The sequence below is a fragment of the Elaeis guineensis genome, chromosome 8 (assembly GCF_000442705.2).
Source record: "Elaeis guineensis isolate ETL-2024a chromosome 8, EG11, whole genome shotgun sequence".
Lineage (NCBI taxonomy): Eukaryota > Viridiplantae > Streptophyta > Magnoliopsida > Arecales > Arecaceae > Elaeis > Elaeis guineensis.
The window spans coordinates 118,748,894-118,762,941 of NC_026000.2; the positions used below are offsets into that span (position 1 = coordinate 118,748,894).

At 33.9% G+C, this 14,048-nt stretch overlaps 1 protein-coding gene across 2 annotated transcripts; it reads left to right on the forward strand.

Annotated features, from left to right (window-relative positions):
* The first annotated feature begins 10,708 nt into the window (after positions 1-10,708).
* Positions 10,709-12,807, forward strand: LOC105049743 (probable rRNA-processing protein EBP2 homolog). Of its 2 annotated transcripts, none has more exons than XM_010929486.4 (2): positions 10,709-10,841; positions 11,722-12,807. In XM_010929486.4, exon 2 carries the CDS (start codon positions 11,723-11,725, stop codon positions 12,587-12,589), a length of 867 nt encoding a protein of 288 aa, XP_010927788.2. In that variant the 5' UTR covers positions 10,709-10,841; position 11,722; the 3' UTR covers positions 12,590-12,807. The 2 variants fall into 2 exon arrangements, with proteins under 2 accessions (XP_010927788.2, XP_010927787.2); XM_010929485.3 differs by having other exon boundaries at positions 10,766-10,914.
* The last annotated feature ends 1,241 nt before the right edge of the window (positions 12,808-14,048 follow it).

Below are 14,048 nucleotides of genomic sequence, written 5' to 3' on the forward strand. Positions count from 1 at the left end.
GGGCTCATTGAACCAATCTCGATGCCCAAAATGCCTAATCTGACTATTGATTCGGGCCTAGGTCAGATCGGTGATCTCTGCTGTCTGATCTTGGCTGGCTGGATTCAGCCATAGGATCCCACCACTAAGTCAGCCTGATCCAAGCCCGTCTGACTTGCTTTTGGCTCAGACTTAAAGGGCCAAGTTGACTTAGCCTCCTTCCTCAAGCCACTGGCCTTCCAGCGTGGGCTACCATTGCCAAACAGCCACCGGCCATGGCCCCATGCATGGCTCATCCGTAGCCACTTCCAACTTCTCCCCTTCGGCTTGGGCACCCATCTCCAAGCCTAAACTAGCCACTGAGACTCCTCCCCCTTTGACTGGGCACACCTCTCCCAAAAAATATAACCAACTGCACCGAAGGCAGATCCCATCAATGTTCTTGTAGATGAATCTCTACCAGAAGAAGCCCTTCAGGCCCTTGATCTGCACCCCCGATCTTAATGACTGAGAGATGTCGACCTTCACACATGCTCAGGCGAAATCGATCCTTCTTCACTCCATCGTATAGTCATCCATTGATGAGAGCTCTTCGACTAGGTAGAGGATGCCTAGATTGCTGCCTCTCCCCAAAACTCCATCAGGAGCCATGACAGTAGGACCCAAATCAGGGCCAAACTGATGGCCCCCTCCAACAAAAAAAATTCGAGCCGTCGGGGCTCCACTGCATCACTTGTCTGACAACCATCCACGGTCGATAGAGCACCAAATCTCTCTCTGTTGGACCTTAGCCTCTAATCAACTTTTCAAAAAATAATTGCCTAAGGGAAGATGAGATTTATTAGTCTTTATTAACCGTACAGAATCTTCTGATCTTGAGTTGACCCGCATCAAGTCAGATCATCCTTATGCGGCAGGCTGGGTGGTCAGTCCCATTTAATCTCTATCAATCCACAAGAATTATTGCCACATTATCAGCCACCCCTGGCTATTATCAGCCACCCTCTTTATGGCAACCTTTTCCTGGGTCCCATCGGGTATGCACTGGTATATGGCCAATAATCTCCCTCCCCCCAATGACATTCGGGGGGCCTATCGGGTTTCGATCCCACAATCTCACTCTGATACTAGTTATTAGATTTTAGCCCCTAATCAACTAATCTTTATTAACTGGATAGAACCCTACAATCCTGAGTTGACCCGCATCAAGCCAGATCATCCTCATGTGGCAGGCTAGGTGGTCAGTCCCATTTAATCCCTACCAACCCATAAAAAATTATTGCCACATCATTAGCCACCCCTCAGCTATAATCAGCCATCCTCCAACTGGCAACCCCTCCCTAGGTCTCATCGGGTGTGTGCTGGTACATGGCTAACACTCTCTCCGATCTCCTCGAACCTGAAGAGGGGAAATCTCTCTCAAGACTGTACCCCACCACTTCCCCTTTCAACCCAGTCCATAGTCGAAACTCTCTCGCCACCACCTCTACCGCCACACTCCGACCAAGGCTTATCGTCGTCCTACTCCGACCAAGGCTCATCGCCACCACCGAGGTTGCCCAACTCTTCGCTTCCTCCTTTAGATCCTCCTCTAAGATCTCAACCACCTTTGAAAATCATTTGATGAGTTCTTTCACCTCCTCTGGTGATAGCTCTGGCGAGATCCACATGGTGTACCCTTGCACAGTCCTCCTCCAGTTTGAATCTGGCCCATCTCCTGCCTTCGAGGCCCCAAGGTGGTTCCCAAGGATGCTTGCCATCCTCTCCGACGTTGACACTCGCGACGACTGGTCAGATCACCGATGATCTAATGGGAATAGACCACAGTGGTGATCTCATGGCACAATGAAAAAGAAGAAACGATCACTAAGTAGTGTTGCCTATTGACTTGTGTGCTCATTGCTCGGAGGATAGTCATCATATTTTGGTGTGTTGTATTTTTGTTGAATAGTGTTGAACCCTTTTAGCTCAATATTTTACTAGCTTCAAACCATCTTTTTTGCTGGCCTCACTTAATTTCTTAGCTAATGCATTCATAGGGAAGGAGGTACGAGCGATGATGGCATATATGGCTAGCCTTATATGGAATACTAGAAATAAATGCTTGTTTTAGTAGGAACATAGCATGCCAATATCTTTGATGAGAGTTTCTTTATGTTTCTATCATGATTCCTTTCTATCGTCCTCTTTCTTATTTCTGACTTCATCTGGTACTTCATTAAAGTAGTGGGGTACTACTTTGCTGGTTGATCTATGACACTTTCATCCTCTTTTGTTCGTTCAGTACCCCCTCCATTAGGAGTGCTTATGGTGAATTTGGATGGGACAGTTCATGATCACTTTGTTGCACTAGATTTTGTTATTAGAAATCATGATGGTGCTTTGCATCACATGGGTGGTAAAAAAACTCTCTTACTGCTCTATTCCTTATACTAAGATGATTGGTGCATGGTTGGATTTGTTCACAATTATTTCATAGCTCAATGCTCGGTTTGGTTGTAGGGAGATTCAATAGTAGTGGTTTCTTGGATTAGATTTCACTCTTCTACTTAGCTATTTCATTCTCCCATTTTTCAAGATATTTTATACCGAAAGGATTTTCTTTACTAACTTTCAAGTATCCCCTATTAAAAGAGAAGGCAATCAGCCTATTGATTGGGCTACTAATTATGTACTTAATGATGATTCCTCAATTATTGACCAGGACTATTATCATTCAGATTTAGTCCGTTTGTTAGTAGCTGATGCTATTTCTATTTCCTTCTATCACCATGCATAGTATTCTTAGTTTAGAGCTGTGTTATGCCGTTATATTATTCAAATGTTTCAACTATTTTGGTAATCTTGTTTCTTTTATATACCATTCTTCTCATTCTTTAAAGGAAGTTAGGTTGTCGTTATATTGTATACCACTAGGGGTTTTTTTCTTATTCCTAGATTTACTACATAAAGATTAGTGGTTATGTTTGGTTCATCTGGTTGTTATCAATCAATTTTTCTTGCAAAAGCTACTATTCCTCTTCAACATTCAGTGGACAAAGGTGCTTATTGTATTATCTTCTCCATTTTCTAGTTGAATTTACTGTGCATGGCTTCAATAGACCCATCTCTCTCTTATTAGCTACCTTGATATATTATCTTATATCTATAGACTATCTTCAATGATATCTAAAGCTTGTTGAGTCTTACAGTGTTATTCTTCCTACCTTCAATTTAATCTTAATATTTATTTGGTTCAGGGATGTTTTTCAGTTTCACATTATGCTCAGCTTTCAGCAAGTTCTTTACTACTTGGGTTCTTGGAGGCACTTTTTCGGTTAGCTATCTGCCAATATCTTGGATGTTTTTTCTAAAGCTACTTCTTCATAGCTATAGCATTTTTGCTTTTGCCTCTATTATTTTAGATACTGCTATGTGCTTTTTGAGTTTTGTTAGTAGCTTTGTTTGTGTCGAGTGATGTATTTCAGATTTTTTTTGTTATTGGTTGTAAGCTGTTATTGTTCTTTTGGCATATGTTCTTTGTCTTCTTTAGTTTGGATTGTTGTTTTGCTATTCAGGCATATGTGGCTTGTTTAAACATTCTTATATTTTGTATTGCTATTGTGTATTAATATTAATTTTCATTCTTTACAAAAAGAAAAGGATACAAATTATTTGATCTAGTGGATAAGGCAATTATAGAAAGTGGGCATGTGAGATTCCATGAAGATAGATTTGATTGTACTGAATTTTTTTATAAAAAATCTTTTTTTGAAGAATTCAAAAGCATATTCGACATGAAATTTCTTCCAATCCGATTAATGTACCCAAGATAGCATCTTATAAAAAGAAGGATTATGTTGAGCCAACATGGAAAGGAAGTAGAGAAAGAAAGCTGAGCTTAATACTTTCCTTATCCATATTTTATACATTTGCTAGTGAAATTATTGAATGGATAAGTTTGAATGAAGATATTTTTGATCTGAAGAATTATGAGGAAGCTATTATTGATGTGGATGCTAAGCAGTAGAAGTTAGCTATAGAAGAAGAAACGAAACCAATGTATAAGAATAAAGTATGGAGACTTATTGATGCACAGCCCTCTTGAAGTGGAGTTGGATTTTTACTAGAAAGAACAATTTCAAAGGTCAAGTTGAAAGATTTAAGGCTAGATTGGTAGTGAAAGGCTTTATTTAATAATTTGAGGTGGATTATGATGAGATCTTTTCTCTACATGGATTCACTTACTTGAATCCAAGCCATTAGAATAATTTTTGTTTCGGTGGCCTACTATGACTATAAGATATTTCAAATGGATGTAAAGACTATTTTTTTGAATGAAAGTCTTAATGAAGATATCTACATGGAGCAGTCTAAGAGTTTCATTGAAGCTGAGAATAAGGATAAATGTAAGTTGAATAAATCAATTTGTAGCTTGAAATAAGCATCCAAGCAATGGAATATCAGATTTCATAATGAAGTTGAAGAGTATGAGTTTGTTTAAAACCCAGAAGATCATTGTGTTTATGTTAAGATAATGAAAGTCAATATTATTTTTCTCACTTTATATATTGATGATATTCTCCTAGTTGGTGACAACATAGTTTTTTTTTATAGAGATTAAAGGTTGGTTATTCCACACCTTTGAGATGAAAGATCTTAATGAAGCTTTGTATATTCTTGGAATCAAGATCATTCGAGATAGATTACAAAGAAAATTTTATTTGTCTTAAGTGAAATATATTGATACTCTTACATCGATTTAAAATAGATTGCTTCTTTGAGGGTTCAATTCCCTATGATGGAACAAAGAAATTGTCTAAAAATGATTGTCCAGACTCATTAGAGGACAAAATTGATGAATCCAAATTTTCATATGCTTCAGCTTTAGGGAGTCTCTTATATGCTTTTATATGTACTAGGCCTAATCTTGTGTATGTAATAGGAATCCATAGTATATTTCAATCTAATCTTGGAAAAACTCATTTGGAAGTGATTAAAAGAGTATTTTGCTATTTAAAGTGAACTAAGTCATATGTTCTGACTTATCAAGCTGATGTGTTACAGTTGATTGGTTACTCTGATTTCAACTTTCAAAGCTATATGGATAGTAGAAATTCTGCTTCTAGTTTTGTTTTTACATTTGTGGAGGTATAATTTCTTAAAAGAGTAAGAAACAGGATTCTATGGCACAGTCTACTATGAAGGTTGAATATAGTGCTATTAATTTAGCTACAAAGAAAGTTGTGTATATCTTAGAAAATTTTTAAGAATTCTTTTGATGGTATCTTGTACGGAGCAATCTATAGTGATTCTTTATAATAATACTTTTGCAATTGCTATCACCAAAGATCCTAAATGTCATTTCAAAGTAAAGCATATTGAAGAGAAATACCACTACATCAAAGATATGCTAAAAAAACCAAAAAGTTCTTATTGAAAAGGTGTCTTCTAAAGATAACCTAGCAGATCCATTCACTAAGTATCTTATTGCAATGGTATTTAATAATTATGATGAAAATATGGGTTTAATGCTCTATTGATGTATTCTAAACTTTGAATTGTAACATATATTTTGAGCATTAATAATAATTCTATGGAATGAATACTTTATGATATATCATATTTTTATTTTATGACTAGTCATTGAATTGGTTTTGGTGAGCGCTTACAATTATACCTTGAGTTTTAGACTCCCTACTAGGTTGCACTTGCAAGTGTATACATGAGGGTCTCAATGGGAAGGATTAAATCTCAAAGTGTTCAGGCCTATGGGGTATTTAGGGCATATCTCTTTAGTAACTAACACTCAAATTGGAATGAAACCTTATCCAGATTTCTAGGTTCTAAGTATGATATGAATGGTGGACCATTTAATTTTGATTTATATAGATTCTACTCCCAATCTCTAATCCAAAAATATATATGTTGTGTGGACCCGAGTTGCTTACACAAGTATATACTAGAAGATTCGATATAATAGCTATTATTTTGACTAAATAATGGTACATATATATATTTTGAAACCAAGTAGAAGATTATTGGATTTTTGGTTTCAAAAAAGGATTTTAAACTAAATTTATAATCTAATTCTACATTGAATTTTGGAATATGTCATGTAATGGTTTTAGGTGTGGGAATTAAATTATGTGTATAAATAGGAATGAATTCAATGTATAAATTCAATGCAAAGAACTTGTGGCTAGTGTGTTAATCTTGTATGAGAGGTAGAAAGATAACTCCCATGAGATGTTATCTCTCAAAATTCATTATCTTCTTTTGTCACCTTTATTGAGGTGTTAAATATAGTTTATGAAATTCATAAAGAGAAGTCTCTTGGTATGATATTGGAAGTCTATAAATATTTTATTTGGTCCTACATACTAAAAGATCTAGCTAGGCAGAATGAAACAAGCCAATCACTTAGAGATATATTTTATTACTATTCAAAGGAGAATTTTTTTTTACCACTATTCAATGGAGAATTTGTTTTATTATTCAAAAGAGGATTTGGAGCTGACATTCTTGTGACATCATGTTAGGTATGTAGAATGAATTTTTATAAAGTTTATCATGAAAATATTATAAAATTAGATGTTTTATCTAACAATAATTAGATTCTTCAACTTAGTTTATGAAATCAATGTTTTAATAGATTATAACCAATCTTATGATAGTGAAATGTGCATTTTGCTCAGTAGACCTTTAACCTAATGAAATCTTTTTTCATATCTTCCTTTTTGGCTTTGACTTATTTCTTCATTGTTATTATGTAATACTCATTCATCACCATATCTTAGATGTTTCAACCATTTTTTCTTTGAATCTTTTCACCTCAATTCTTCCTTTTCATTCTTTTTAATAGATTTTTCTCCGATGATTTTTGCTTCTTCTTGTTTAGCCTTTTCCCATGAGTACATAAATAGTCAAAGAGCAAATCTTTTTAGATTCTTTAATTTCCATCACTAGATAATTTCCTTTTTAACTTACTAATATAGAAGGGATATACTAGTATCAATACTTTACTACAACAGTATGATACATCTATTATAGATAAGCACATGTGGATATTCAATCTATAGATCCTATTATTTTGGTTAATGATCAAAAAGCATCAGGCTTGGTCTTTAAATTACTTTTGGCCAAACTCCTATGGCTCATGATAGTTTTGAAAGTCCATAGCCATTATATAGTAAAAATAATGATAGAGCTTGAATGGTTCACTTGATCAACTTCTACTATATGATTATTCCATGAGTATCCTTAAGGCCGTCTTAAAATTAACAAATCAGTACTTGACAAAAGTAATAACAAAAATTGCATAATTTCCTTGCAAAATGCTAAACAACTTTACATGATGAAATATTACTACTAAATTTTTAATCTTAAGTGAATTTAATTTAAGTTATATTGGTATAATAGATGGTCATCTATTATAATGACAACTAGAACATTTCTTTTCAAGGTTGATACCAACTTTTCTAAACAATATTTGTATTTTTCTTGTTTGTATTTTCTAATACATAGTTTGTGCACTCTACTAGATTTTTCTGTATAATTTTTTAGATAAATTCATATTTTACTTTACACACCCATTTTTTTTTTACTTGTTCCTCTGATTTATCAACTTAATTTAAGTATAATAGATAGAAATATATGACTGTTCACTAGCTGAAAATTGCGTTAAATTTATAAAGATGTTTAGAGTAAAAAAAAATTTCAATTAGATGGATCACATTATTTAGCCATGTATATTTTTTCTCACATGTTTGTCCCTTATCCAATGATTCTATCTACTATTGACATGCTTTCTTAGTTGAGTAAAAGCAAAAAGAAAAAAAGAAAAGAAGGGTGTGTGATGGGATGAAGATGTACTCATGAAAGGGTTGGGCATCCATGTGAAAGAAAAAGAGATAAGTAGGGAGATTCACCTCTTGGAGTTTACGTTATATTAATAAATAACTAATGTAGAGATAAAATATTCTTTTAAGTATTTATCTATCAGCGAGAGAGGGAGAAGAAGAGGAAAGAGAGATATAGAGGAGAGGGAGATAGGGAGGATGAGAGATGTGAGGGTTTTTTGAGCCAACATTAGAGCTCATGATTGAGTGGAGACCGAGTGGTACAAATAAAGTATACTATTAAGTCTTTTATTTGTGAGCCCATTAAGATCTCTCTTTTTATTCTTTTCTATAAATTTTTGAGGGAAGGAGGTGCTAAGAGAAAGTGAAGGGTGGGGTTAAAGGCTAGGTCTAAGTAGTTTTTTTTCAATATGTGTATAAAAAATTTATATTATAATCATCTTTACAAAGGTATAATAATAATGAAAAAAAATTAAAAGCCTTGCATATAGGTGCAACTTCATAGACTCTTTAAATAACCAAAGAGCTTGTTAATTGCCTTTTTTTTGTGCATCTAAAAATTATGCACACCGAATTCAGATCCTATCCAATTTAGGGTTGCACTAGAGAGGTCTAATCTCAATATTCAATCACAATTATCCATATTTTATGAGAGCCTCACATGCTATTATACAACTTGTCACCGTATATACTATATGAGTCCTCTCAATCAGAACCTTAGTATGTAAGATGTCACAATTAAAATACTAGATCCCTTCGGTTGAATCAAGAACTAAAAAGACTCCGAATAATGCATCTTTTAGCTTATAACAAAGAACCACATAGTTCATATTTTAAGCCTTAAAATTTTTCCTTTCTAAAATATTAAATTATAAATATATAATATATAGATGTTATACAAACTGTATTATAATAGAAGAGAATAGATTGAAAATATTCCATCTATCAAATTTGCTAATTAAAATAATCTTTATTTTTTGAGATATATACTATCTAAAATTATAATATTAATGATATTTTTAGTTAATATCTAAAATAATGTGTTGCATTTTATATCTCCCTAAATTATTGTCCGATCCAACTAATCTATCCACTGATTTCAAATTTAAATCATTCAAGAGTCTTTAGACATATTTTCTCTCTAACAAGTAAGTCCACATTACATGACCTTCTCTCTAATTTGGTTTCATGCATTAAATTTATTGATTTCTTATTTAATATCTATGCTATATTAAATATTATTTAATTACTTATAAATTTTTATTCTATTTTAATATTATACATAAAGTGTCCATAATTTCTCTTCAAAGATCATTAAAGCACTTTTGATCTTATCAAATCAATCTCACTATTTATGCTACACTTGTCACACTTACGGTGCTAATTAGGTATGGTTCACAATTAATTACAAAGAGTCCTTTTACCAAATAAATATAGTGTCTGTTTGATTATAGATTTTATTAACAATCAGTTACAAGGAGTACTTTGGTTTTTGCTTCTTTATAGATGATGAAATCCTCCTCCAAATCTTCATGAAAACTCTAATAGCCAAGATAATATGATGGATTTCAAGAACATATATGTATCTTATAAAACCTAGAAGTCAAATTTTACATGAGACTTAGGATCTTACCTTTTTCTTAAAATGGGATTTTGAGATGCTGAGATCACTTGGATCCTTAGCCCCTTAATCCCACTATATTTATCACAGAGCATTACAATCTTTGATTTTTATTGAGTTTCTTGTTCTTTTAAAATTGAAAAAATATTCTCCAATTTAATATAGACTTCACTCATAATAGATCAATTTTTAAGAAATACAATAAGTCAGTATTGTTAAATTAATCATAACTGGTATTTAAAAAATTAGCATTAAATCTCTCCTTTCTATGAGAGAGAGAGAGAGAGAGAAGGGGAGATATTAAAATTAGATGACTCTAACTTAGAAGCTAGGCTCGATAAAAAGCTTAAAGACTTTCACTTCTAATCATAAATCAATTAAGAATACTTGAGTTTCTAGCAAATCAATTACAACCAAAGTTTATATTAATAGTTATAATATAGATGAATCTCCTACTATTTCTTTTGGAAAAAGAGTAACATAATATTTAAATATTCTGATTTAATTAAGAAACTTGATCATTATGATCATCACACGATCATCGTTTCTTGATACTTCTATATTAAAAATTAAGGATCATGTTTATAATCTAATATTATATTTTTGGTACTTTATTTCTCTCCTCTTCACCTTCTCAAGGGAAGAACAAGTTAACCTTGACAAAGGTGACAGAAGTATCATTGTTAATATTGCTAATGATATGAAAAATTATATTTATTACATTGATGATATATATAGATTATCCCGACAATTCATAATTTCTCTATAATTTTATTAGTTTATTAAGATTTTCATCAAAAATTTAATTTTATATATTTCATTTCTATGATTTTATATTTCATAACTATTTTACTTTTATTTTCTAAAATTATTTCATATTAATTCTAACTAATGTATAATTTATTTTTTCTAATCCTTGCATTTGATCACCATGTACTCATATAAAATGTTAACCGTAAGATTCGAACAGCACGTCGGCTAGAAAGGGTCTTGTTTAATTCACAAAAGCAGCCAACAGACAGATATCAAATGCACTGAAAGGAAAAAGAAAATTCATTCTTAGAATTTTCCAACCGAAAATGTCGAGAATATTAAAATTTTAATTATAGTTTTCTTTCAATACATGTATTTCCACGAATATATTTACTATTTTTTTCTTGGCTCATGCTCAACTTGCTGGTATAAATTAAAATAGAGAAAGTCTTTAATTAAAATACTACTAACAATTTTAATTGATAAGATCTCGACCGTCCATCTAAACCTCCCCGTCTAGTCTAGTTTCATTAAACCCTACGTTTCCTCTCCCCCATCCCTCTCCCCATCTCTCACAGCTCTCATACCACCCGTTCGCCGCCGGCCTGCACCACCGCCGCGCCGAATATCCCCTGCCCCCGCTCAAGGTGCGCGCGCAGACACACATATCTCGTCTCGAATTCCACGTTGCCGATTCTATTGGATTTGCTCTTGGATGAGGTTTTTTTCGTTGCGTTGAAACAAGATTATAATTTTAAGTGTATTATTATCAATCACGACTTTTTGTTGCTAAGATGCAGCCTAAATCATTTTAATATCTCCAAGAAATTCTTGCATCTATACGTGTATTTGTTGGATGTTCCAAATTTTAGGGATTTCTGCTTTCTCAAGTTCTGCTGCCTGTTTCACCTATTCTTTGTTGTTCAAGAGAATATATGTTTGTTAGTTCGATTAGCAGTGAAGTAGCATATTATATTTTGCATTATTTTCTTGCGAAGATAATAGATTAAACGACTCCTCTTTCCTGGTTGTTTCATTAAGCTTAAATATTTTTATTTATTATTTTTGTCTTCGTACTTTGGCTTCTGATTTACTCTTGAACAGTATATTTTGCATTATTTTCTTGCGAAGATAATAGATTAAACGACTCCTCTTTCCTGGTTGTTTCATTAAGATTAAATATTTTTATTTATTATTTTTGTCTTTGTACTTTGGCTTCTGATTTACTCTTGAACAGTTGAATGTGCACATCAGCTTACTGGTGTGAATATCATGGTTGGATAGGTAATATATTCTTGTTATTTTTTTATACTTTTGGATGGTAATATATAGGCCTTCAATCTGTTTGTTTTGTGCTTTACATTGATATTCTCATATGAGTCTTTTGCTATATATATTTTTTTGGACAGGTAATATTTTCTTGGTTCACTTTTATATTCGTCTACTTTAAACAATTCGAACTTCTAGATTACTGTGATGTGTACTTTGAAGCAATTGTAAGTTTTTTTTTTTTTTTTCTCCATACAGAATGGTTGCATTCAAAGAAACAGAAATTCTGCTTAATGGTGAAACAATGATGGCTGATGATGTGGAAGATGTAGATGATGAAGAATCAGAGTCTGAACCTGAAGAAGTGGCGTTATCTGAACCTGCGAAGAATGCTGTGTACAATAAAGAAGGCCTTCTCGAGAAGCTTGATGATATATCATGGCCAGAAAATGTTGAATGGATTCACAAACTAACTGTCGATCATGATCATGATCAGGAGAAGGAAATCGATGTGAATGACGACTTAGCTCGTGAGCTAGCATTTTACACACAGGCATTGGATGGGACTCGCCAAGCTTTTGAGAAATTACAGCCTATGGGGATCCCTTTTCTTAGGCCTCCTGATTACTATGCTGAGATGGTGAAGTCAGATGCCCACATGTTAAAGATCAAAGGCAAGCTATTAGTAGAGAAGAAGAAGATTGAGGAGGCCGAGGAGAGGAAGAAGGCACGGGAGGCCAAAAAGATAGCAAAAGAGCTCCAAGCCCAAAAGGCCAAGGAAAGGGCCAAGCGCAAGAAAGAGGAGATTGAGTCGGTTAAAAAATGGAGAAAACAGAGGCAGCAAAATGGGTTTGCCAGAGGAAAGGGTGATGAAGTGGATTTGGCTTTCGATGACTTTGAGAGGACAAAGAAAAGGAGGCCTGGGGTGGCTCCTGGTGATAGATCTGGAGGATTCGCAAGAAAAAGAGGCAATGAGAAAGGTGGGAAGAAAAGGGAGTTTAGAGATGCTAAGTTTGGTCATGGTGGTAGGAAAGGCATGAGAAAACAGAATATTGCTGAGACAACAAATGACTTGAGAGGCTTCAACGATGGTGACATGTCCAAAAATAAGAGAAGAAAAGGGTGATGTAAAAGGAAGAAAAGGGTGATGTAAAAGGAGGCTCGTGCTTAATTTCACAATTAAATTCAAATAGGAAATGTGTCTGGAAACCTTGGTGATATCTAGTTTTTAAATTTCTCTCGCATTAATCAGCTTGTACTCAAGAACTTAAAGCACTCAGTGTTTGGGGGCTGCGCTTTATTAAGACATGAAGTATTCTAGATCTTTGCAAACATTTACTGATATTGCAGTTTTCTGTCTTTTTTTTCATTCCAGGAATTTTGCCTGCACTAATGTGATAGCTTTTGCAGATAAGTAGACTCTGTAAGAGTTCTAAGGGCTGCGAAGTACCTCTTTCAACTCCATTGCTTTCTTTTCTCCAGATTTTGTATGTTTATTTTATTCTTTTACATTTCATTTTTTGGTTTTGTTGCCTGCGCTTGCCCAAATTAAATTTTGAATGCTTTTAATTTTCTAGGTCTTCATTTTTTTTTTTTTTTTTTTTTTTTGTCAACCTTTTTAAATATATCTGTCTAGTGATGCTACTCAGATGTCTGATTTGCACATTGATAAAGCACAGTTTACCCTTTCCCTCAGAATTTGGAGGAACATGAGAGTACAGCACATGGACTATGTTATATTGTTTTGGTGGGTATGGTCTGCGGGATACGAAAATAGAGATCCAAAATATAGACCAGGTGATTGATGTATCCATCATATACATTGGTAGGAATAAAATCAAACCAGGTGACTGGCCATCCAAATTGTGAGGTCCAGTCCATGTACTTGTTTGAGCAAGATATGGCTGTGTTTGATCCATCTCCTTGGAGAGGATATGATTGTTTTGTCTAGGTGTTTTTTTTTTTTTTGGTAGAAAACAGAGCTACTGCTGGAGTCAAAAAGGAAATAAAGCAGTGTTTAAAGCTACAGACAACCCACCACACATTGTGAGTAGCTCACCCGCATATATGATTACGTGATTAACCATCAAAAATAGAACATGCTGCAAGTAATCCCCCAAATGGCATTGATGACGAAGAAGAGAGGGTGCTGCTGTTTCATGGTAAACTGGGTCCACCGGGTTGAGCAATGGCACCGGATTGTTGTCCAGTTGATGTTAAACGGAATGGCCTACGGGTCTTTTTGTAACCAAAAAAAAGAAAAAAAAAAAAAAAAAAAGGGTTTTTCCTCTGACCATTAAGATAGCTTTGCGTGCATTGTTCATGTTATGAACAATGGGTAAGTTCTCATTACATTAACTACTCATGATATTTTAGGACGGGCAAACAGATTAAGGGTTTTTCAGCATTTTCTAACTTCAATAGTTGTTAAGCAAATGAATTGTTGTCACAATTGATCATTATTTTGCCTCAAAATGAAATTTTTCAAAAGGGAACTCTTTCAGCTATGGTATTTTAATTTCCTTTGGGGGACTACTTGGTGAAACTGAAATCTTTGTTGTTTGATTAAGTTGTAAAATGGAAGT